Source organism: Drosophila ananassae, unplaced genomic scaffold (assembly GCF_017639315.1).
Source record: "Drosophila ananassae strain 14024-0371.13 unplaced genomic scaffold, ASM1763931v2 tig00000091, whole genome shotgun sequence".
Classification (NCBI taxonomy): domain Eukaryota; kingdom Metazoa; phylum Arthropoda; class Insecta; order Diptera; family Drosophilidae; genus Drosophila; species Drosophila ananassae.
This window is the reverse complement of record NW_025319113.1, coordinates 486,992-514,147: the sequence shown is the minus strand read 5'-3', so window position 1 is coordinate 514,147 and position 27,156 is coordinate 486,992. Positions and strand designations below refer to the sequence as shown.

The window sequence follows — 27,156 nt, the reverse complement described above, 5'->3', positions numbered from 1 at the left end:
TGTGCACTCTGCAAAATAGAACTATGCTTGATCTTTATCTAAATTTAACGGCAATTATTCTCAAAAATTTGTACACTATAATATCACTGTTTCCAAATGATCAAAAATGGTATAACTTTTGTGATCCTGCAGATAAAATATGTCCAATACGATACTGATCTGATACACAAATTCCCATAAGGACGAAACAATTACTCCCGATATTTTCAGTATACAATGTATGTATATATTGTATTTTAATAGAGTGTAAACTTTTCAGACATAGTATATACGTTAAAAAAAATAAAGACAACTAAAGGCAGCTGACCCTACTAATGGTTTCTCCTGTTTGTATTTTTCTTTAACGAAGCAGACACAATTTAGATGCATTAAAAAGAGCATACTTTTTGAAAATTTCTCTTTTTATAAATATCGTAAATTTAATTGTATAAAACTTATTTTAGTATTCAGATTTGCGAGGAAACTTACTTTCAAATAGACTAAACAAGTTCCACCATATCTAACGTTGTGGTGGGTTTCTGCTGTAAAAGTTATGCTTGTGGTTGATTAGTTGATGCAATGTTACCAATATCCATAAAATAAACAGAAAAGTTTCACCCAACGTTTCGATCGGATGTGAGTTGTTAAAAATGAAATTATAATATATTAGCTATGTATATTTCTCGGAACATAAGAAGTGAAAAAAACAGATTCTCCGGCTTAATAATTGTTTTGGATATGTAAATAAAAAAATTTACATCGTATTAAAAGAAAAAAATTTAAACAAAGTTCATGCCATTCAAATGTGTTTTTGATAGTCTAATAGAAAAAAATAGCTTGAAGTCATGGTAATTTTAAAATATACATGTTGGCTTACAAACGTTGGCCGATTGGCTATCATAATCATTCTATTATACGGCATAAAAACATTACATCCTAATATTCTTCCGAGGGTACATGCAAGTAGTACTTCATCGCGGTCTATAACCGGAAACAGCAATCCACGTTTACCACGTACAAGTGCCAGTCAACTAAATAGTACACCCATAAATTTAAAATTAACAACAAAATCATTAAACGCAACGAGAAATGGACATTTGCGGACAAGGTGGGACAAAAAATATTTACTTTCTATATTCTATATTACAGATTCTATTCTAGATTTATTATATTACAACTTAAGAAGTTAATCGTGAGAATTAAGACTTCTACGTTAAGAGATTAACTTATATATTTACAAAATGTGAACTTTATAAATTGTTTAGATTGCACGTTTGCACTACAATCTAATCCAAAATAAATTGGTTGTGTTAGAAAACTGGTTTCGTGTATTTTTTATGTAACTGTAGATACTGAAATCAGTTTCTAATACCATTAAGTGAATTAATTAATTGTATTTACATAACATTTTTCTATCAAACATTTTACTTAATTTTGAAAAAAATTGCACAATATTAAAAATGTAAAATAATTTTTGAATTCAATGTTCCATACGATTAAATATAGTCTTTAAACGCTGCTGGTAAAAAAATACAAATATTTACAAAACTGGTTTTCAGCACAGTATGTATGTAAATATGTATGTATGCTTGTAGCCATAAATCAATGTCCCACATGTATAAAAAATATTTACAAAAATAAAATAATAATATGCACTTATAGGTCTTACAGTTAAGTAATATTTGTATAAAAAAAATACGGTTAATGCTGCTAACTATCACTATTACTTTATCATTCTAAATCTATTTTAGCTTCTTTCCCTTGATTGCAATTTAATATACAAACTACCAGGTTTTATGATTTCTATAGTACGATCTGCGATTTCTACAGAATAGTTTTCAGGCCATCTGATGAAGAAACATGTATTTGCATTTTGTGGCATTTTTACAAAAAAATGTAACCAGGACATATTAAATGTTAAAAATCCAACTTTTTTTTTTAATCCTTTAAAGAAAAATCCAAAAGTTCATAATAAAATAAAACGTCCATTGTTTTCATATTGGCGTTTAAAGTGAAGGAAAAATTTGACTTTTCATTTTTAGCGACTTTAAAGGTAAATTTTATATTAAATTATTTAATTTTATACAAATCTATAATATGTTTACATTCTTTATACTATATAATGGCAAAACAAGAAAGGAAAGCTAACTTCGGGAGGAGCCGAAGTTGATATACCCTTGCAGTTGAGTCGCAGTCCACTAGGTGGCGCCACGAATCTTATTTTATTAGATATACAGCGGATCATATATAGTCGGCCGATCCTTATGAAATTTGGCATATTGAATTATTTTGCCCAAAGAGTAATCTGTACCAAGTCCCATCTTTCTAACTTAAAAAACACCAAAGTTATGCCAATTCCGATCGTTCTATGACAGCTATAGGATATAGTCGGCCGATCCTTATGAAATTTTGTACATAAGATATTTTGGTCAAATAACATGTGTAGAAATCCATTGAATCCATTGAAACTCCCATCCATCTAACTTAAAAAACAATGAAGCATTTCCGATCAATCAGTTATATGGCAGCTATAGGATAGAGACGGCCGATCCTTATGAATTCGTATACGTTTGCCCAAATTAGAATCCATAGAAAGCCCCATCCTTCTAACTTGAAAAACAACGAAGTTATAGCATTTCCGATCAATCAGTTATATGGCAGCTATAGGATATAGTTGACCGATGCCGTTCCGACTTATGTATATACTGCCTGCAAAGGAAAGAAGGGTGTGTGCAAAGTTTCAACTCGATAGCTCTAAAACTGAGAAACTAGTTTGTATAGAAACGGACATATCGACTCAGGAGGTGATCCTGATTAAGAATATATATAATTTATAGGGTCGGAGATGTCTCCTTCACTGCGTTGCACACTTTTGACCAAAATTATAATACCCTCTGCAAGGGTATAAAAAGTTGTTTCATATAATTAATTAACTAGTGAAACTTTATAGCGACTTAAAAATGTTATAAAGTAAGGAGGTAAAATGTGTCTGTTCATATAAAATATTAAATGCATTTGGTGCATTTATAGATTAAGCCACATTGATTCAACAATTTTTTCCTTATAAAAAACTGTCATTCCTGATTGTTTGGTGGCTTTTAAAGCTTTGCAATCGTGTAAGAACGAGGTTTTTGGCGTGCTAAAAGGGATATGGGAGCATATTTGTAATCGAGTAGACACTCCATGGGAGATGTATCCACTTTAAACCTAAGTTTACTGCTTTGGAATATCCGTCCCCAATTCGCTGATTTATTAATTTTACTACATAAATCTACATACATCTCCAAATTGACTTATATTATATACTCTTGCTCTCATCGATACCACCTTAGACTTCAATCCAATTCTATTCATTCTATGTACTTTCTCTATAGGCCTCAAAACGATTAACTTAGGTTAACGATCTGGGTGTTCCACTAGATTTGAAACTCAAATTTAACGACCAATTATTGACCATGGTTATTGAATCAAAATGTTTGCTTCGTTTTATTATAAGATGGTCAAAAGAATTTAATGACCCCCAAATAACAAAACTTTATATACATCTTTGGTACATCTGGTACTAGAGTATGGATCGTGTGTCTTTAGTCCTAAACACGGAGTACACCAAGATCACTTGGAATCAATACAAAATGTCTATACTGTGTACTGATAATCGCCCTTAGAAGGCCTCATTGGGATGTAAATCTTCATCAGGCCTCATATCATAGTACATTTTTATTAATCAACTTACCTTCACTAACAAACCGTAGTATGATTCTGGGTGTCGTCACTGGACTATCAGAATAAAAACTAGGGAGCTTACTTTGTATGCCCCTAAAATTCATATAGGTAAGTTTGATAGAAAATGTTAGTTTCTTGAACAATCTGATTGGACAGACTTTGGAAACTTGACAGGAGCTGAGAGCTTCAACAGGCTTAGAATTTTTTTTCTTGACCGGCTGATGCTCATGTACTTGGTGTCGCTAACATCGGCACTGGCAAACGTATCGTGAAGGATATTTTCCATTCTAATAACGGCAATGGTTTTGGCTTTGATATAAGCTGTAATGGCCGTAGTGGCCGTACAGTAAACTGTTCGTAAACAGTGCCCGTAAACGATGCTGGGTGTCATGTTTCTATGTAGTCTTATTTATGGAAATGTAGACAGCCAGCATTTATTAACACGCCTTATCTGTGCAACACTCTTCCTCATGATATCTTTCTCCTACTCTTCTCTTAAACTATCTCGGATCTATTCCGGCGATTCGAGCCGTACGTTACGCGGCAGCGTCCCTCGGTCGGTTGGGCGGGAGGTGGGCTGTACGTATGCAGTGGGAACTGCGCACAAAAAAAAAAAAATGTTGACTGTAGACAGAGATGGGGAAGTTGGAAGGGAAAACTTTGGGAGTAGGCCGATCCTTGGCTGGTTGATTCTACTGATCCTAATGAATGAAAGTCAGGAGGTTATGGTCCTTCGTCTATACCTTTCCTTGCATGTAGAGTAGATACTAATCAGCGGGGTCTACCCATCAATTGCCATGTTAAAATACGAAGTACTCTAAATAAAAGAAATTATCTGATGTTCATTGTTAACACCTAGTACCAAGACCTAATAACCCACCTCTAATAGACGCCAGATATCAGCCAAAATCAGCAATATCAGCGGTAAGAATGACTGACTGACTGACAGTGAGCTCAGCAAAAACCCAATATTATGCGGTCTGAGTCAGTAGACCCAGAACTAGTACATAGGAAATTCTTTAACATTGACCCTACCATCTAACCATAGTTAAGCCATAACTTATTTATTTATCTGATCTTATAAAAGATCACCTGGTCCAAAGTAAAGGCAGTTGAGAATACAGAGTAAATCGGTTCGTTACTAAGTGTTAAGTTACGGCTCTTAAAACCAACCTACTTCGAGTGTTGCTCCCGTGACACGGACCGCCAGTAGGACCTGCCGATACGGAATTAGCCGAAACTCCTTACCACCACCACCACCTGTACTTGAGGAAAACCAATCAGGACTTCAAATATCCCACCTCAACATCTGCCTGATCACAGCAAGCGCCTGTTCAACCCGAGAAGACCCTTGAAGAACCCAGGTAAATTTAGTCAGAACTTTTATACGTTCTTTGACTACGACTCCGGGGCCTACCGTTACGCCCGCGAGTTCAAGTTCGTCGTAGTGGCCGCATAACGCTGTATGGACGAACATTAATTTTGTATAAATATATATTCTCCAATTAAAATTCGACGAAGACGTATGACAATTTATCCTATCAATCGGGAAAGAAGAGTTAAAGCTTAAGTTAATTACTCACTCAGCTAAGATTCTGCATCAATCGTTGGGCCCAAGATAAAAAAATTATACAATTGGGAATATGTCTTACTGATCTCTCTTTCGGACTGGTTTGTCTCTTTCGGACTGGACTTCTCATTTCATACAACGTAAATGGACGGAAAAATTTCTTGCGACAGGCCCCCGAGGCCCCAGAGAGAATCTTACGTTTATTGTTACGCTCATAATCTCATTGAACTTTTTTGGTTGTTCAGTCGCAGAGAAGCGCATCATCAAGAAGGTTCTTCCCCGCTACCCTAATAAAATTGGGGTATATATTATAGGCTAATGATGAAAATAATATGATTTAAATATTAATATTTCAGCTTATATTTTATATTTGTTATGGAATAAGATTAAGGGTAACTGTAAAATGTTTTTCATATATACGAATATGTCAACGAATGAATTAAAATCTATATATTAAGGTAGAAACTGGGTATATTTCAGTCGATTGCTTTTAAGTTGTTGTAGTTCTGCAAGCGGATGGTGTTCCATACCCTTCTGATGGATGATTTTTGTGGAGTGAGAATAAACAAAAACAGCTGATTTTATGTTTCTGTGGTGGGAATGGCAAGTACTTCATGAGGGTACCTGCACCCTCCACTCGTCTCGACGGCACCAAGGGTCCCACTTCTCCGTCAATGACAGAGCCAAGGATGCCAGGACGTGGCCAATTGCATCCCATCAATGACCCTCCTATCCACCGCTCCCCCCGTGGTCGCTATTTCCACGTCGCGTCTAGCAATTGTCTGCAATGGATTTTCTGAAGCTGCTGATTCTAATCTTTCATCGGGCCTGGGTTTTTGTTTATTGTCAACGCTGCCGATTAAGTCAGCCCAGGTCTGACTTCATTCTGGACTCTAACTTGCACCCTTCCAATAGGGGGAGGTCGTCCGCTTTGTTGCTGCCGCCGTCTGCAGCTACCATGGTGGCTGCTGCTCCAGCCGTTAAGGCTCCCGATCCTGCAATTGAAAGGTGCGCCTCCGCGCAATTTCTGAAAGAAGTTTCACTCCACTCTCGCCACTCTATTGGCGCCTGACTCAAGCGCTCTCTGGGTCTGGACAGGACAGCCTGCAAACGAGAATTATAGACCTTGAGATCATCAGCAATATCATGGGATGAAGCTGTCCCATTTCCCTGAGTATTTTTGTTGAATGTTGAATTTTCAACTGGCGGAGGATCGAGACGAGACGAGTGGAATGTGCAGGTACCCTCATGAAGTATTTTGCCCTTCCCACCTGAATGTCAACGAGGACATTAGCTGGGAGCTGGGCAAGCTGGGAAAACTTCCTGAATAATTCTCTCAACATCAAATATCGTAATTATTTCTAATTAGCTCTCTCAGTGTAACTAGCCGCAGCGGCCCTCTAATTGCCCATTATCACGTCTTTGCAAGACTAGCAAGAGATGTACCAAATCTTATATTTTTAGCTTAACTAACAGTCATGTTGACTGATACAGAGTTAGACGGCCCTAAAAATCTATTGCTGGGTTGGAAGGTTGTTTCGTCGCAGGCAAGATCTGCTTGAAACCCGTGTCAATCCCCGACCGAGGAGATTTGGGTGCGAAGACAGTTTTTTGTAGGACTCGTTTTGCTTCTGGATTTCGTCTTTCACTGCGAGGATGCCCAGATCCCGGTGGTTGCTGCTGCTCGCATTCCCCCCACAGCTGGGAGCCATACGTCCAGATTGGCTTTAGGACTGAAATGTAGAGTAGTAGCTTGTAGTCCAGGCACAGTGGCGATCGTGAGTTTATGATGCAGTGGAGACTGTTGACTTTTAGTTTTAGGTGCACCTTCTTGCATTCGATGTGCTTACGCCAGATTAGTCGTCTATCAAGGTGGACACCAAGATACGTTACTTCGTAAGCTTGAGGGATCTGCATACCGTTCAGTGAAAGCGGAGTGCATGTTTGTCTATTAAGAGTAAACGTCACATGTTTACACTTTTGTTCGTTTATTTTACTGCGCCAATCGGACAGCCACCTTTCCACTACTATTAGATGATTAGCCAGTTGGTATGTTGTGTGAGTTGGGCATCTGGAGCGACTAAGGACAGCCGTATCGTCGGCGAACGTTGACGTTGCTAGTTGTGCGTTTGTGGGAATATCCGCAGTATAAAAAACATATAGACACGGGCCGAGTGCGCTTCCTTGTGGAACTCCAGCTTCGATGATGTAGTCGTCCAAAGTAGCTGCGTTGCATCTCACTGAGAATACCGTATTGTAAAGGTATGATTCCAGTAGCTTGTGGGTGTATCTTGGCAAATACGTTTTAATTTTGTGTATGAGACCATTAAGCCAGACTTGGTCGAAACCTTGAGATACGTCGAGAAAAATAGCGCTACAGTATTCTCGCTGTTCGAAGGTTCACTTGCTCGATGGTTCCGTGGTTTCTTCGGAAGCCAAATTGGTGTGCCGGGATAATTTTGGAAGCTTCCAGATGTGGTATTATGCGAGTTAGCAAGCATTTTTTCAAACAATTTAAACAAACAAGATAGAAGGCTTATTGGTCTGTACGATAACGGAGTTGTGTGGTCTTTTCCAGGCTTCGTATCATTATAATGATGCATTTGTTCCATTTTTTTGGGAAATAGCCAAGATTAATGATACCATTAAATAGTTTGCAGACGACCTCTATATGCTCGATCAGCATCTTTGGCGTCAGTAGATCACCACCGGGAGCCGTTTTTGGTTTTAGCACTCTTATGACTTTTTCGATATCGCTCGGCCGGAATGAAGGTGCAGTTGACTGAGGGGTAGCCTCTAGCTGAATGACTGGCAGGAGGAATGTATTTGAGGCAGGGTTTGGCTGAAAGACACTTTGGAGATGTGTAGCGAATGTTTCAGCTCGGTCTTCTTCGCTGCGAGCCCAGCATCCCGAAGAGTTTCTTATCGGGGTGGTCGTTTCGATTGGGGCGCTAAGATTTAGGTGGGCTCTCCACAGGGGATACTTTGTGCTTGTTGGTGAAAGATTCTGAATGTTCCTCAGCTGTGCATTTTCTTACTGTTGGTGAAGAGCCTGGTTCCTTAAGGCGTTGCTTTGCAGCTGGCGATCTGTTTTGCCAATCACGACGCGTGCGCCTCTTTTATTGCACGAGCTGTTCGATATTCTAATTGGATTTGTAGTATTTGTTTCGGTTTACTTCCTTCCCTTGAGGAGCAGAGATTTTAGCTGCCGCATCGAGTACTTCTTCCATGGCGCTCATAGTGTAGTCGATGTCCGATTCCATGTTAAACTCCGGGGCGAGTTCTATGTGGGCACTCACGTACTTTTTGCGTTTAAGCCAGTTCGTTTTTGGCGACGTCATGCTGAGGGGGTGTTCGGTTATTTCTGGGCTTTGAAAAAGCATTGCGTTCACTGAGATTAGTTTATCTCGTCGCGAAAAACCGAAAGACAAAAAGGTGGCTGTAAAATTTAAATATATCAACTACGAGAAATACGTGCACTCGGTTCAACTTTATAAATTCGATTATATTTCTATCAAAAGAACTTAAGCCTAGCTTATCTATTGCGGCGAAGCGGGGCGAATTCACGAGAGAGCGCAAGTGAGCTTTTCTTGCGCTCCCTCTCCGCCCTATACTAACTTATACTAGACTTCAATAAAATTCAAACTTAATCTTCTACATTAATTCTACACCGGCCCCGTTGAAGGCCTCCATCCGGCTTCAACCACTGGCAACCTCGCCAGCTTGTGGACTGCTCTTCTGAAGACTGCTCCAGCACTAGTCCTGACGTCGGCGACCCTGACCCATCCGTCCGCGCCGGCGTGAGTCTCGACGACCCTGGCGGTGATCCACTGTTGGGGCGGCTGGTTGTCCTCGGCGGCCAGGACCAAATCGCCCTTCCCGGCGTCCTCCTGCTCCCGCTGCCACTTCGACCGCGCCTGTAGGCCCAAGACGTACTCCCGGGACCATCGCTTCCAAAACGTTTGCTTGATTGACGAGACAAGCCGCCATCGCCGCAAGCACGTTAGACCCTGCTGGTCCGGGGTCCGCGGTGCTGGTGGGGCGATGAGCGGCCCGCCTGTCAATAGGTGCCCGGGAGTCAACGCCTCGCCGTCGCTTGGGTCCTGACTGAGGGCGCCCAGAGGCCTCGAGTTCAGGACGGCCTCGACTCCAACGATGACGGTCTGCAGCTCCTCTGCGGTCAACTTCGCGCTGCCCACCGCTCGTAGGAGTACGTGCTTTGCAGGTTTCACACCTGCCTCCCATAGTCCGCCCATGTGCGGAGCCCGCGGCGGTATGAATGCAAATACGCATCCTTTTCTTGATGCGTATTGCCGCAGCTCGTCCACCTCGTCCTCGATTCGCTGCCGCAGTGCCGCGAAGTGGCGACTCGCTCCGACGAAGTTCGTCGCGTTGTCGCAGTTCACGATCTGCGGACATCCTCGGCACCCACGGACCTTTGGAAGGCCAATAAAAAGGAATCAGTTGACAAATCGGAAACTACTTCTAAATGCACTGCCTTGGACGCAAAACAAACAAAAAGGGCAATGTAAGACTTGTGGGGGGGTGGTCTAGGACGAATTTTCAACGTCGTTTTAATAGGGCCACAGAAATCCACGCCACATATGGAGATTGGGCGGAGAGCACGAACTCGATCTAAGGGTAAATCTCCCATGATTTGAGCCATCAGATGAGGCTTGCATTTAAAACAGCGTATGCATGACTGCACTATCTGACTGCAGACTTCCTGCGCGTTTACTATTCAAACGCGCTGTCGCAAGAGACTCACCAGTGCTCGTGGACCCACATGAAATTTCGACTCGTGCTAGTATCGGACGTAGCTCTGAACAAATTGAGAGCGCTTCGTCAACAATACTGGAAACTTGGCATCGTACGGAATAGGAGCATTAGCTAGTCGCCCCCCGACCCGCAACAACGAAAAGGTAAGCCCAGCCTGAGAGGTTTCATGGACAAACGGACTTAACTTCTGTAGGCTTGGGCTAACACTAAGATTTCTTCGAATATTTTTTAGTCTCCTCCTGATACTCGTGCTCTTGGACTATTTGGACAATTTTATTAAAAGCTTCTTCATATTCGACAGGTAAATTTACATTATCAGAAGTAACTACTAATTTTTTACACTTCTTTATAAAGCGGAACATGTAAACGAACACTTGCAGCAGTTTTAAGGGAGAGGAAAATCCTTCTATCACTTCCAACAAATATGAGGTAGAGACCATTGCAGTCAGTCCGACTGCATTCTTCTTTGCTTCCATCTGCAAGATCTCTAGTGACGTATTAAACCGGGGGCTCGTTTGCCACTTATCTTCCGGCTCCGTTAAAAACGTTGGACCTGTGAACCAGATTCCTTTACGTCTCTACCTCTTGACACAATATCTGCCGGGTTCTGTTTAGTTGGTACATGCCGCCACGTGCTATCCTCTGACCACTCTTGAATCTCAGCAACTCTATTTGATACGAACGTAGTCAACGACGATGAATGGGAACGAATCCAATGAAGACAAACTTCCGAATCTGACCAATATACACTTCGTTCGATCGGTGCTTTGATAAGAGGTTTTATTTTGCGACAGAGGTCCGCGAGAAGGTGAGCGGCACATAACTCAAGACGGGGGAGCGTCTTTGTCTTGAGCGGCGCTACTTTCGACTTTGCTGTCAACAATGAGACTTTACTACCTTCTGCAGATTTGCAATGGATATAGACGCAGGCTCCATAGGCTCCCATCGATGCGTCAGCAAAGGCATGAATTTCAATTGGTGACATTGGCTCACTCATCACAAATATCGGTATTGAGATCTCTTCTGACTGTAACAAGGCAATCTGAATCTTGTTCCATGCGGTTTCCAAGTGCAGTGGAATGGACTCATCCCAATCTAGCTTATTAAGCCAAAGTTCCTGTAACAGGATCTTTCCTTCAATAAGGATCGGGCTTAATAAGCCAAGAGGGTCGAAAAGCTTTGACGTCACCGAAAGAATATTCCGCTTAGTCGCCCTTTGACCCATGACTGACATATCAATTTCGAATTTAAATACATCATCTTTAGGAACCCAAACGATTCCTAATGTTTTTGTCAGCTCTGAGTCCGAAAGTGTTATTGGCTTAACCGTGCTCTCGGATGCAGTAACTTCAGGTGAGTTTGAAAACCACTTGCTCAATTCAAACCCAGCGTTTTGAAGAACCTGAGTTACTTCAGACTTAATTGTCTTTAGCTCCTCCACGCAACCAGCACCCGTTAACATGTCGTCGACGTAAAAGTCAGACCCAATAACTTTAGCAGCTCGAGGGAATGTATTTTTCGCGGATTCACTCAACCTCTTCAAACACCTTATGGCCAGGAATGGGGCTGGTGCAGTGCCATATGTAACGGTGTTGAGCTTGCACAATTTCAAGGACTCAGACGGGTCGTTTCTCCACACTATCAACTGGTATCGTCGATCTGCTTCATTTACCATCACTTGACGGTACATCGAAATCACTTCATCGAAATCACGGTACATTTAGCATCACTTGAGCGAATTTGTTTAGCCGAAATCTAAGAAGAGTTGAGTAAAGCTCTTCCTGAATTGTTGGACCCACCATCAACAACTCATTTAAACACTTCTGTGTGGATGTCTTGCAGGACGCACCAAAAACCACTCGGAGTTTGGTCGTTGTACTTTGAAGCCGTAAGACTCCCTGGTGGGGAATACGTAGTGTGGAGAAGCAAGAACGTCATTGCTTGTAGGGGACATATGGCCTAGGGATTCGTATTCTTCCATAAATTCCAAATACATTTTCTTTAAGTTCGGATCTCGAGATAATCTTCTCTCGAGCGACAGAAATCGGCGTTTGGCTATCTCGAATGAATTGCCCAAAACGCTTGGATCCGACTTAAATGGAAGTTTAACTTCAAATCGACCTGAAGGCAGTATTCTTGTAGTCTTCCGATAATGTTCCTCACATAGCTCTTGTTCTGGCGACAACATCTTTTTAGAAGATGGAACTTCTTTCAACGACCAGAATTTTTTCAAGTTTTTGTCTATTGACTCTAATATTTCTTCTTGGCATTTCAGACTAAAGACCGGCTGTTGAGGAGTTGAGGAATTTGCCAGATATTTTCCCGATACTATCCACCCAAGGAGAGTTTTTTGAAGGATGGGATGGTTCGGACCTTGCTTTATTTGGCCAACGGACAACAGTTCCAAAAATGACTCAGCTTCAATTTGCATATCTATCCGCTGAGGTTTGTAAAAATATGGGTCTGCTAATGGCAAGTTATTTGGCAGGGTCAAATCTTTCACGTTAACTGACTGGTCAGGGTGACAGCCTGAAATTGTTTTCAAAACCCAAAAGTCGAACGGAAACTCGCTACCATTGACTCTCGACTTCACCGCGGTGTGTATCTTTTTCTTTACTTGTGAATTAGTTTGACCAATTCCAAGCAAGTTGATGCACGATTCCTCCCTACGGATCTGTAAGCGTTGAGCAAGATCTTCTGTAATAAAATTCATTTGTGACCCTGAGTCAAGTAATGCTGGGGCCAATATGTGCTCACCATTTTTTGTTCGAAAGGTTACGAGCGACGTTGCTGATCGAAGGGTACAAAACCCTTTCTACAGACGACGCATGCAAAGCATGTGAAGTAGATTCTTCCAACTCGGCTCCGAAATCATCCAATTCATCTATTTGCTCGATCTGGTCTTGCAACTCATTTGCTTTAGAAATTGCCTCATCTAAAACCTAAAGCCTGCACTCTAGCTCGGTTTTGTTTAGAGGAAGTTATCTATCTTCCAGACGTTCCTCCAACTGGCGAATGCATTTAACTTTGACATTTAATCTTTATTTTAAGTCAATAAGAGTCGTGGAATTAAGTTTTTGTTTAGTACTTTCCATTATAAATAATTTATTTTTTCAATACAAAAACGAAAACAATGCAAATTTAAGATTTAATATTTTATTTAAATTTTGTTAAAAAAAATTGTATTAAAGATTTTTCTTGTTGTTGAATTAAATTACATAAATTTTAATTTGATATCAAGAACATGCGAAAACGAAAATAATTAATTAATCTTATTTAAATATAATAAATAATTTATTAAATTTAACCAAATAAATATCTAAATTGATTAATTAATTGATAAACGAATTATTTGATAGTCGAGGCACAGAGTATCCAAAAAAATAGTTGGTCGCCAATGACACCGAAACCAATATGCACAACCAAATTGTAGGGAAGCGCGTCACTTGGCGTTCCGTTAAACTATACGCGCCAAAAAGTGCATATACATACATACATACAGCAGCGGATAACGGTGGGAAACGAAAACGAGAATATTACACTAGTTTACAAATTTAAATGTAATCGAGTGAACCTTAAAATTGATGATTGTTTTATAGTAATTTGGGGTCGGAGAACACGAAAATGACATCCGTTTATTTTTCTTAAGAACCGTTTTTGAGATATTTTTGAAAATCGTGTTTTTGAGGTCCTTTTTCAGTTTTTTGGTAATATCTCATGAAAAAAACTGTTTACAAACAAAAAAAGGATATTGATTGACAGGTATTGAAGTAACGTTTACGTGGATATATAATATGTGCAGATTGAATCAAATCTCTGTAATGCACAAGCGAACAAAGTACAAAAATAGTGTCATTTTCGACCAATTTTGAAAATTTCAATTTTTCAGATCGATTTTTGCCAAAAAAAACAATTTTTTTTCTAAGGTTTCAATATTTGAGGGAAAAGATTTATTATTTACCAACAATTTAAGCCTAAGATTATCCAAATTGAGTAAGAAGTTTAAAAGTTATAGTAATATTAACATTTTGAAACTTCATAAATTCGGTCGAAAAAAACATTTATCACTCAAATTTTTTCGTTTGTGATCAATTTTCTCTTCACGCACTTGTACTTTGTTCGCTTGTGCATTACAGAGATTTGATTCAATCTGCACATATTATATATCCACGTAAACGTTACTTCAATACCTGTCAATCAATATCCTTTTTTTGTTTGTAAACAGTTTTTTCATGAGATATTACCAAAAAACTGAAAAAGGACCTCAAAAACACGATTTTCAAAAATATCTCAAAAACGGTTCTTAAGAAAAATAAACGGATGTCATTTTCGTGTTCTCCGACCCCAAATTACTATAAAAAACACTTTTTTATGGAGGTTCATTTTTGGTGTAAACTAGTGTTATCGCTGCATCTATTTGTATGTATACCAAATATATATGCACCTTTATTGTGTCACTTTAGTATTTATTTGGAAGATTTGTACAATCGAGAACGAGGGGTAGGGGGCGACAGTGATTGCTAATGATATGTATATATTCTGTTTTATTTTGTCCACAGGCAGTACATGTAGGTTAGCACATATATTTATAATTAACTTTTTAGAACTTTTATATATGTTGTTATTTATTTTTTGCTCTACTAGTTTTTCTACGTACGTATGCTCCAAGAATTGAAAGGAGGGTGCAATATTTCAGCACAAGACGGATTTTAATTTTTCTTATCTCAACTTTCAATTTTTTGCACAAATACCTGGGGTTCTGCTTTCGGATCCTTTAATCCTGCGGCCACTTTCCTTTGACAATCGATGCAGGTGCAGGGCATGGAAACGACAAATTCTTCAAGTAGCAGCCCGATTGGAGAAGTTTGTTTCTTTAATTTGTATTTTTTGAATTCACCACCACAACCGTCGGGAGCAACTCTTTTTTTTTTTGAATATATGTATATTATATATTGTTTATATATGTATATTGTGTCACTGTCACTGTTTTTGTTGCTTTTTTATTTAATTATATTAACCACAGTCCACCCGAGGGCGCCAAAATGTTCACTGAGATTAGTTTATCTCGTCGCGAAAAACCGAAAGACAAAAACGGTGGCTGTAAAATTTAAATATATCAACTACGAGAAATACGTGCACTCGGTTCAACTTTATAAATTCTATTATATTTCTATCAAAAGAACTTAAGCCTAGCTTATCTATTGCGGCGAAGCGGGGCGAATTCACGAGAGAGCGCAAGTGAGCTTTTCTTGCGTTCCCGCTCCGCCCTTAAACTTATACTAGACTTCAATAAAATTCAAACTTAATCTTCTACATTAATTCTACACGTTAAAAGCACAGGCGAGTGATGATAAGTCCGAGACTGCTTTGGCATTTATTAGATTGCATGGTATGTTTTTTTTCACCGCAAAATCAATATGGTCTGGGCGCTTGCATGGGTCGGTTGGCCAGTATGTGGGACTTCCTGGGGAAACATAGTCCAGTTTATTTCTCACAATTGCATTGTACAATTGCCTTCCTTTGGGAGTCACTAGACGTGATCCCAAATGCGTGTGTTTGGAGTTGTAGTCTCCTGCGGCTATAAAACGATCCCCAAGTGAATTGTAGAAGTCCATAAATTCTCCTTCCGAGATTGAGAAACGAAGAGGGCAGTAAACGGCAGCGATTGAAAGGCTTCCGTTTCTTGACTGAATTTGTATCGATGTGGCCTGCAAGAAGATTGTTGAAAACCTTTTGTGAAAATGGTATAATAAATATGAAATAGAAATTAAACCTCGTCTATTTAATTCCACAGACTGTGTCTGTCCATCTGCGGTTCGAACAACTATTTTTGAATTCTTAGGAAAAGGGTTTTGCGATTGAACTTAATGTAATAAGCTTCCTCCATTTACACTTTTATTTGATCCGCTATCTTGCAGGGCCAAAACCTCCTTTTCAAAAACGAAAAGTTAAGTAAATTGTCATATGTCTTCCCCTCTTGTTATTAATTGTCATAAGCTCTTCTTTTTGTACCAAAAATCGCTCATACTTTGAGACGATCTTGCTCTTCCAGCGGAAAAATAGGCGTTATTTAATAATAAATTTTTAACTTTGCTGATATTCTTTTAGACGTATATGGTAAGGCTGAATTGGTAAAGAAACTGTAAAACTGATCTGTGGACTGGGGATACTGGAAGAAGTTACTACTGGGTCCGAGACTACCACGTCCGCTTCAACTACTCCGCCTTGGTATACCAGGCACCTATTAAATTTAGAAAACGTTATGAGAAGACTTTTAAAAAACATAAATTACTATTCAATACTATTCAACTATTCAAGACACTTAGTAGCTCGGTCCAATTTCACCGTGCATAAAGCAGAATGTTATAGGAGTTATATTCGCCATTGCCGGATTCAGTTTACTCGAATCCGAAACAGTTTTATAACTTTGTAAACACTAAGCGCAAAAATGTATCTTTTCCTAGCACCTAGCAGTAGTTCAGCTCAGCTTTACACTTACAATATCAAATCAGCCAACCTTAAATAATCTAAAGCTTAATAGATCAAAATGTAAACTCATGTCATTTTATCAATCTAGTCCTCACCAGGCTATGTACTTTCTCTATGGGAACGCCTTAGAACGATTAACTCAGGTTAACAATCTGGGTGTTCCATTAGATTTGAAACTTAAATTTTCCGACCATATATCTACCATGGTATTCTACCATGGGTGTGCTTGGTTTTATTAAAAGTTGGTCAAAAGAATTTAATGACCCGTATATAACTAAAACGTTATATACACCATTGATTCATCCGATTCTTGAATATGGATCGTGTGTCTGGAGTCCTCAATACGGACTACACCGATACCACATTGAATCTGTACAAAAAAACTTCCAGACTTTCGCTCTTAGGGGACTTAATTGGGATGCAAGTCTTATACAAAACCGTAGAATGATGCTGGATGTCATGTTTCTATATAATCTTATTTATGGAAATGTAGACAGCCAGCATTTACTAACACGCTAAATTTCAACGCTCTTAGTAGAAGGACTAGAAACTTTCGTCCTCTACTCCTCATGCAGTTCCAAATTAACAGTATGATTATTTTTATGATCACACTTAAAAATTAGAGTGTTTATATTGTTTCTCGTTTACTCCGAGAATGCTATGATTGCACCTTGTAGCTGTATCTACTTCTAATGAAAAAATTACATTTTTTTGATAAGCCATCATATCAGCTTTCATGGAGCAGAATATTTCTTCAACAAACCCCATTACATTTCTTGATGTTAAAGCTGGCATATCTAATCCACGATTGATTTAAGTAGTCAGCGGTTTGAATCCTTTCGCATCGAGAACTACTAGAGGGAGTTTTTCCTCTATGACTAAATGTTAATCCGCATTTTTCACATCGGCTTGTCCTATCGTCACCGAAAACTTAAATTTTTTGGATGCACACTCCTCGTGGTTCATACTTCCGTATCATTCACGACTTTATGTTTAGTTTCCATGTGACTTCTTAAATTACACAAATAATTTCCGGCGAGTTGTTGCTTGCATATATTGCAAGTCGACAAATTATTTTCAATATTGAAAAAGAAAAAATTCCAGGCGAAATTTATTCCCTTGCGTCCTATACTACTACGCACTCCTTCCCAAAATACAAAGCACACTTACGCTCCTATATGTTTAAAGTGATTGCTTGCTTTTCTGATTTTTTATAATTTTTAATGATTTGGAGGAGTAATCGCGGAAAAATCATAGTGTAATTTAGACCTATGTATATACCTGATCTATGGAGATATGACTCATATGTGCAAAAAATTTAATACATACATAGCCCCGCAATCATGAATTGAGTGATATTTTTGAGAGAAAAAAAATACAAAATCACAAATAATGATTAGTTTTGATATTTATTTTTTGGCTCAGAGAATAATGAATAATATACCCTTGCAGAGGGTATTATGATTTTGGTCAAAAGTGTGCAACGCAGTGAAGGAGGCATCTCCGACCATATAAAGTATATATATTCTTGATCAGGATCATCTGCTGAGTCGATATGAGCATGTCCGTCTGTCTGTCGGTTTCTACGCAAACTAGTCTCTCAGTTTTAGAGCTATCGAGTTGAAACTTTGCACACATCCTTCTTATCCTTGCAGGTAGTATATAAGTCGGAACGGCCGGGATCGGTCGACTATATCCTATAGCTGCCATACAACTGATTGATCGGAAATGCCATAACTTTGGTGTTTTTTAAGTTAGAGGGTTGGGACTTTCCACACATATTATATTTGACCAAAATATCTTGTGTATATCCTATAGCTGTCATAGAACGATCGGAATTGGCATAACTTTGGTGTTTTTTAACCCATTCGACCCCGAAGTTGCCTGTGAGCAATTTCAAAAGTTTAACGGCTATCGGTAGTCGGTGCTTTTGTTTTTGTCTGCTTATTCTTCGAGATAACGGTGCTTTGATGTGTATACTTATAATGTAAGCAAAAAAATTCTAGTTTGCGCATTATTTGACTAAATTATTTGGAATGTGCTGGACGTGCCTCGCGTAAAAAGTGTTTGTTGGATTGTGAGGTATATTGAAAAAAAGTGATTTACTTTTACTACGCATTTTACTACGCATACTTTTACTACATTAAAAGTTGAAGAATGTGAGTGAAATTTGTTAATAAATGAATTTTTTAATGCATGTTGTAGTTCAATCTAATTGATTTCTATTAAAAAACAGCTGAGGAATTTTCAAAGTAATAAAGTTGCTTGTGAGCAACCTTGGGCCATTGCACCACCAAAATATGAGACCAAAAGAAAAAGGTTTATCAAATGATGATATTGAGAGAATTGTCAACTTCGATTGGGATGTCTCCAGTGACGAAGAAAGTGGTGATGAAATGGAAGACATCTCTGGAGACAGGGACAGAGATAGAGACAGGGATAGGGATAGGGATAGGGAGAGGCGAGGTGGAAGGGGGCCGGGGGATACCGGAGTCGTCAACAATCTCGGCAAGGACGTGCGCGGCAAGAAGCACGACGTCAAGATCAACATCATATCCGACGGGGGCACTGGCCACGCCCACCCGCACCGCAAGCTGGGCGGCGGTGCCAGCGGCAGCGCCAGCAGCAACCGTAGCCGCCAAGTCCAGGGTCCGGGTGGTCAGGGGTCAAGTCCGGGGCATCGCAGCTCCCTGAAACTGACCGCCGAGTGCCTCTCGAACGTCAGGGCCTCCACCTACTGCAACGGGAATGGGAGCGGAAACGGAACCAGCATCGCCATCCCGGACGACAGCTGCACCAGCAACTACGGGGACGGGGAGGAGAGTTCCGTGGTGAGCAGCATAATGGTGCCGCCGCAGCGGTGGCCTCCGGGCGGCGTCGCCCTCCTGCGCCACAAGGACGTCTCGTTCAGCGAGTGCAGCAGCAGCACCTTCTCCTCCAGCACTTTGGAACGGGACCTGGAGATCATGGACCAGCTGGAGCGGGAACGGAGCATGGACATCCAGGAGATGTTGCAGCGGGATCGGGAGAGGTAGAGGGAGCGGGAACGGGAACGGGAGAAGGGGGTCGTGGGCGGCAGCTGCCGAACATCGAGAAGCTATATGCCCAGCGGTCGCCCAAGGGGGGCGGCAAAGGGGGCGTGGCCAGGGGCGGCAGCGGTGAGGGCGGCCTGGCCCTGGTCCTGCCCGGCAGCGATCCAATCAGCAGCCTCTCCCAGTCCCAGTCCCTGGCCACGGAGTACAGCCTCTGCTCCACTCTGGAGACTAGCGGAGGGTCAGTGGCGCCGCCGTCGGACGAGATCCTTCCGAAGGCGTCCCAGATCCGGCAGAACATCGAGAAGGTGGACGACGAGGAGGTCGTACCGCCTGACTTCTACGACAGCTATAACAGGAACCCCAATGTCAAAATGTATTAAATGTAAAGTACACCTATGCTGTAACAACAATAAAAACTGTTTTATGTCTTACCATACTTAAAAATTGAAAATAAACAAAAATAACCATCAAATAAAAATGTATTCTTTAATATACACTATGGCCCAACGTTGCCCACAAGCAACATCCGGCAGCGCCCAAACTAGTGGGGGTGGGGAGTTCAAACTTTACTCAAATACTGCTTGGCCCAATACAAACAGAATGCAACAAAAAAAAAAATTTTTTTCGACAGGGAAAAAGTTGGGGTCGAAAGGGTTAAGTTAAAAAGATGGGACTTGGTACAGATTACTCTTTGGGCAAAATAATTCAATATGCCAAATTTCATAAGGATCGGCCGACTATATACGATCCGCTGTATATCTAATAAAATAAGATTCGTGGCGCCACCTAGCGGACTGCGACTCAACTGCAAGGGTATATCAACTTCGGCTCCGCCCGAACTTTCCTTTCTTGTTTTAATCTAGCTTTTTGCAGATTAATATGAGAAAATTTGGCTGATCGATAAAAACTTGACTGCCAGTCAATTTCTTTAGAATTTAAAAAAAGTAAAAAGGATACTGTAAAGGATAAAAATCACTTGTTTTGTAAAAGATCCATTCTTCCCTTATTTCCTTTCTAATCAAATAATGTATAATTATTATTACCAAAAACTACTACTACTTTTTGGCTTCGGCCGATAAAAAATTTAATAAAAATAAAATTTCTAAAATATTTCAGAGAGCAACATCTACTCAGCATTTTTGAAATAATCGTTTCCACACTTGAAGAAAAACTCAAGCGAATTGATAATGTCGATGAAAACATGGACATTATGATACACCGAATAGAGGGTTTGGAAACTTTATTAACAAAAAATATAGCGAAAACAGATTTTATTACATCACAGTTACTTAATTTAGAGTCCATAATGTCTTATAAAAAGCATACAGTGGAAGAATCAAAATCTAATATTGTTAATATAGCAAATAATTCCCCACAACATTTTTTAAATACCACAATAAAGGAAAAAATTGAAAATTTAGATGAAAAAGTCACAAACATTGATAATAAGCTTGAGGTTCTAAAATCCCAGTTAGATAATAATTACTTGCAAATCGAAGACATTAATGGGGAAGCTAGTGAAAAAAATCCTGTTACAATGAATGGAATTGATATTTTAACAAGTCTTAGCTCTGAAAAAATGGCACATGTATCTTCAGAATTAAGTGATCTTCGAGATACTACTGACAGAATCGATAGAAAACTACAATTTCACATAAACATCGTTTCTGAAAATATAGCAACAATTATGCGCATGATGAATGATATTTATATTTCAGTGGTTGATGGCATTAACATTCATAACGTTACAAATCCTCCAGCTGAGTCCAATAAGTCACATAAAATTTTAGATTTATTAAAAAAAAAAGACCCATTAGTTACAGTACCCGCAAAAATTGATTGGGATGTCATGGTTGATTCAAAATCTTCAGACGATGATTTCCTTCTTACATCCGGAGCTCGTTTTAGTCAAACTCAGCGACAAGAACGTGCAATCGGAGAAATTCATCAAGATCTTAAAACAAAAGCCAACATTATTGTAAATAACTTAGATATGGTCGAAAAGCATTTACAAGAACAGGAAAGTGATGCGCAACCCCAAAAGAAACCTCCAGTTTCGCAAGAGCTCTCTCTGGACACAGTTTTAGACCATTTAGTGGAGTATCGCTTAACCAAGTAAGTTTATCACAAGTATTGAACAAACTAATTTTATTATTAATATTTTTTCTTTTAAGCTATTCTGTTAAAGATGAAAATTTGATGGAAACTAACTCGAAGCATTCTACGCCAGCACATAATACATTTTATTCAAATGTAAATAATACAGAAGAAACTCACGCTAATACAACTACATACTCCTTACCAATATCTTCAAAGCCAAATATTCGAAAAGGAGGAATTATATTTCCTAGCATCAAAAATAAGCCAGCAATTATAAATAGTACATTAAACAATGAAACTTTGACCCTTAAGGATATCAGAGTAAGTTAATCGATACAAGTTGGGGTTAGCTATTTTAAAGGAGCTAAAGACAGGCGGATTATTATTATTAACTTTTTATTATAATATCACAGTGTAACAGTGATTTTGAACTTTAGAAGTGACATAGTAGGAATTGTTTATTGGGTCGTGTATATCACAAAACCATCTTTGAAATATTTGTAACACCCTCAAAATCTTGATTTATGGTCAAAAACCGTTTTTCGGGACTTCTTTGCGCTTAAAAATTCCTGAACGCGTTTTTTTCAACCGATTTCAAAATTTGTTTTTCAATAGTTAAATATTGTCGAATATATCGAATATATCGAATATATATTTTTTTTCAAAAGCTACAACATTTAACTATTGAAAAACACCAAAAATTTTGAAATCGGTTGAAAAAAACGAGTTCAGGAATTTGTAAGCGCAAAGAAGTCCGAAAAACGGTTTTTTTGGGCATAAATCAAGATTTTGAGGGTGTTACAAATATTTCAAACATGGTTTTGTGATATACACGACCCAAGAAACAATTCCTACTATGTCACTTCAAAAGTTCATTCACTTTTGTTTTTTTTGTAACACAGTGTTATGGAACATAAATATTTAAAATAAAATTAAAAATTAATTTGGTAAATGAAAAATTCCATCGCCAAACTAAGCGAACATAATCCTTCTTAGTCGTTTAGTCTCAGTCAATTAAAATTTCGGTATGGTCTGATTTTTAATCATCTCAAAACTTCGAGCAAACAAGCTGACACTCAGAATCTAACACATCGTAAACGCACACGACCAAGCTTGTTTCACAAAATATGTAGATTTCAAAACTTCCTTGATGGAGAGGGAACAAGGAAACTTTATTTGCTGAGTCTGTTGAAAACTGCAACAGAAGTGCTTGGGAAAGACTAAATTTTCAATAAGAGTTTCTGCAATTTGTTGCTCGGATTGGCGGTGTGATGATGGGCTAAAGAATTCAAAGTTTTTTCTTAAGTCTTGTGGAAGTAGCTGCCCTCGTCAAATTCAATATATAGTATAACTGCTTTTTCTTTTCTTTAACTCCTTCAAAGTCTCTGGAAAAAGATAAGTGCTCTCTCTCTCTCTGGGATTTTATTTTAATAGCTTCTGTCTTCTATCTGGCACTGTATATGAGATCATCCACATAAAACTCCTGCAGCCCGTAAACGTACTACGCCTTTATTCTGTTCTAACATATGCATGGCCCGAACTGATACAAAAGATTCTGGCTTTATTTCGTGCGGTACAGTGCTTAGCTTAAATACCGATCTGCCATTATTAATGAAACCTCTATATCTATATTTGAAAAAAACTTAGTTATAGTGATCATAGAGAGAAAGGTAGGGAAGTTTGGGTATAAGTAAAAAAGTATATTGCCAGGATTTTTACAATTTAAAACATTTTGGAACTAGACTGACTTTTTGTAATAAGAGAACCCAAGGCTCCATTCATGCTGAAAAGCAGTGTCCCAGTGTAGGCTGCTACCGGAGGGTGCAACAAGGCATAATGCCAGCGATGAAATTATACATGGGTTGTTCATGGGATTCACTTGCCTTCCGCTAAGTCCATGAATGTACTTGTTGTGGTCCAAGAACACTTTACTTAACGGTTTGGCTTATTAACTATTTGACTTTCTTAAAAATATGGTACTATCAGAAAGAAATCTCGGATGTTGGATCATCCTTTGAATAAGAAGAATACTGTTGGACCATATTTTCTATTCTTTATTTACTGGTTACAAAATATATTTCTTAAAATTCAAACACTATATCAATGTCCTACAATGTCAAAATATTGAAAGTCAAAATCTCACTCTACGTGAAAGAGTACCACTATGACCGACGTCTTACTTGGTGGAAACATATATAAGCCAAATTCCGGCATATGAAGCTCAAAGCCAACAAACTTCACTGGCTAATCAATCCAAGAAGAGTGTACGCAAAAGAGTGTGAATTTTTTATTGAACCTGCGAACGCTGGGTCAAATTAAACCGGGAGCGCAGCTGTGCGACAGCCAGATGCTTATGCAAATGCGCAAAAAATAATAACTTACTATAGATGAACAATGTTCAGATTTAGCTGCACCCTTAGCGAAAAATTTGTTACAGCTGTTGATTCCATCGTAACTCCTTCATAACTCCAGCGCTACTTTCGTTTAAGCACTAGCATCTTAAGGTCAGAATTGAATTGATTATTAGAATTAGATTAATTACACACAATTTTATTTAATTTACTATAGGTAAAGACAAGATTACAAGATTTTCGTCAATTAAATTGGAGTTTTCAACCTCATATTTTCAAAAAGTCATGGCTATCTACATGTTCACTGAGATTAGTTTATCTCGTCGCGAAAAACCGAAAGGCAAAAAGGTGGCTGTAAAATTAAAATATAGCAACTACGAGAAATACGTGCACTCGGTTCAACTTTATAAATTCGATTATATTTCTATCAAAAGAACTTAAGCCTAGCTTATCTATTGCGGCGAAGCGGGGCGAATTCACGAGAGAGCGCAAGTGAGCTTTTCTTGCGCTCCCGCTCCGCCCTATACTAACTTATACTAGACTTCAATAAAATTCAAACTTAATCTTCTACATTAATTCTACAAAGCCTTGCTAAACAAGCTGAAGCTGCAATAGATACGTTTTTAACATAGAAACAGTTTTAGATGTTTGTTCTGGACTTTTTTCATGGGAGCGTAAAGGTTATGGAGCAGGTGAAATTATGCGTGGAGGAAAAAAAAAGGTTGGAAATTGTCGGCCTGTGTTATTAATGATAATAAGAAAAAGAGGATTGAAAAAATAATTTTTTGTGGTCTACAAGTAGAATGGCAAAAAATAAGCGATTCAATATTAAGTCCTTCTACGTTAAGTTTTTATTCACCCTGCATTTTTGGAAGTTGGAAATTAAATCTGGAAATGCCTTAGTTTGATGGAGAAGTGTCGCGCATATATAGCCGCATGTATATATATCTAGCCTTATGTATATATATATAACCGCTATATAAAATAATTAAATTTCGAAAACAACGACAAAAAAGAAAGTCGTAATGCTTCCGCCTCTTACTCGATCATGTGCCTTAGGGTCGCTACTGACTCGCTCCGACGAAGTTCTTTCTGTTGTCGCAGTGCATGGTCTGCGGACATCCTCGGCGCCTTGCGTTCGAACGCCGTAAGTTCGAACTTTTGAAATGCCAATAAGTAGGAATCAGTTGCACATCGCTAACTACTTCGAAATGAATTGCCTCGATCGCAAACGAAACAAAAGGGCAATTTAGGACTTATAGAGTGGCCTACCACGAATTTCCAATGTCGTCTTAATAGGGCCACAAAAATCAACTCCACATATGGAGAATGGGCGGAGACCACGCATTCGAACTAAGGGTAAGTCTCATGATTTGAGTCATCAGATGACGCTTGAATTTAATGCAGCGTTTGCATGACCATCTGACTGCAGATTTCTTGCGCATTTATTATACTATCGTACCGAATACCCTGGCGCAAGAGACTCACTCACAATTGCTCGTAGCCCCACATGAAAATTCGACTCGTGCCAGTATTGGACGTAGCTCTGAAAAAATTGCGAGCGCTTTGTCAAAAATACTGGAAACTTGACAAAAGAAACATCCTTCTATAAGGTTTTCAAATATCTCTCCGCTTTACGAATGCTGACTGGCGACGAAAAATTGATCACATACGACAATATCAAACGAAAACTATCGTGTTTGAAGGCCGGTGAATCGTCCAAGATAGTGGCCAAGCCGGGATTGACGACCAGGAAAGTTTTGCTTTGTGTTTGGTGGGATTGGAAGGGAATCACTCACTATATGGCCAGACGCCTAATTTTACCATCTGCTGCGAACAACTGGACTGCTTAAAGTTCGCGATCGACCAGAATGGGCCAACAGGAAGGGTGTAGTGTTTCACCAGGACAGCGTCAGACCAGACACTTCTTTGATGACTCGTCAGAAGCTTCGGACGCTCGGATGGGAGGTTTTATCGTATCCACCAAGTGACTAACACCTATTTCTTTCCATGACGGACGCCCTTACTGCTGTAAAGTTGGGCTTAAAAGAGGGTTGTGAAAAGTGGTTGTCCGAGTTTTTCGCAAATAAGGAGGGAAGTTCTTACAAGTGGGGTATTACGAAGATGCCGTCTAAATGGGAACGCATTATCCAACAAAAATTTTAATAATGCATTGAATAAAGATAAAATAAAGCTGATGGGAGTTATTTGACAATTGTTTGTCTCGATTGATTGTCACTATCAATAAATATGAGTTGGTGACCATTGCGGTTAATCCGATTGCATTTTTGTTGCTTCCTTCTGCAGAAGCTCTGGTGGCAGATCAAACCGGGGACTTGAATTCCACTTATTTTCCGGCTCCTTTAAAAACGATGGACCTGTAACACAGATCGATTTTACCTACTTCTTTACGTTTTCACCTCCTTACACAGTATCTGCCAGGACCACTCTTCAATCTCATCAACTCCATTTGATACGAACGTTAACAACGATGATGAATTGGATTCATTGGAAAGCATCCAATGAAGACTAACTTCTGAATCCGACCAATATATACTTACTTCGATCGGTACAGTGATAAAAGGCATAAAAAACTGCGTTTGGCTACTTGAATGAGTTGCCAAAAACGCTTGGATCTGACTTAAATGGAAGTCTGACTTCAAATCGACCTGCAGGCAAAAAAAAATTTCCAAAAATGGGAAGAGCCACTGGATTTCTAACGATTTAAAAAAAATTAAATCGTAAGTACTAGCACCTGTCCGCTGAAGAGACTTAAGCCAATTTTTGTTCAAACGCTTACGATCGACGTTGCTAACAAAACCCTTTCTAGGCATGACTCGTGAAAAGCATGAGAACAAGAAGGGCCATCATGCGTTAACACTGAAGGAAGATTTTCTGTTGGTGGTGGTAACGCTACGTTATTTTCAGTAACCGTAAATAGGTGCAGAAGTTTTGTGGTGCAATCATGCACAGATTTGACATCTCTTCGATTTGGACCTCGCTACCGTGTGACCTTTTCGGAGACAATTAAACATAGGCATGCTGACTTAACAAACTCAAGCCTTTGCATTAAAGCAACGTGCGCAAACGGACTGCACTGGGCCAAAAAAGGGTATTGTGCGTTACGATA

At 39.2% G+C, this 27,156-nt stretch overlaps 1 protein-coding gene across 3 annotated transcripts in view; it reads left to right on the top strand.

Annotated features, from left to right (window-relative positions):
• The first annotated feature begins 326 nt into the window (after positions 1-326).
• The window catches only part of LOC26515246 (angiopoietin-2), a 164,720-nt gene continuing 137,890 nt past the window's right edge, over positions 327-27,156 (top strand). Inside the window, exons 1-3 of one of the 3 annotated variants that reach the window (XM_044718158.1) lie at positions 327-1,087; positions 20,692-21,690; positions 21,750-21,996. In XM_044718158.1, coding sequence (XP_044574093.1) covers positions 825-1,087; positions 20,692-21,690; positions 21,750-21,996 — 1,509 coding nt within the window. In that variant the 5' untranslated portion in view covers positions 327-824. The remainder of the gene's footprint in view (positions 1,088-20,691; positions 21,691-21,749; positions 21,997-27,156) is intronic. The other 2 variants (XM_032456152.2, XM_032456151.2) reach the window with 2 other exon arrangements.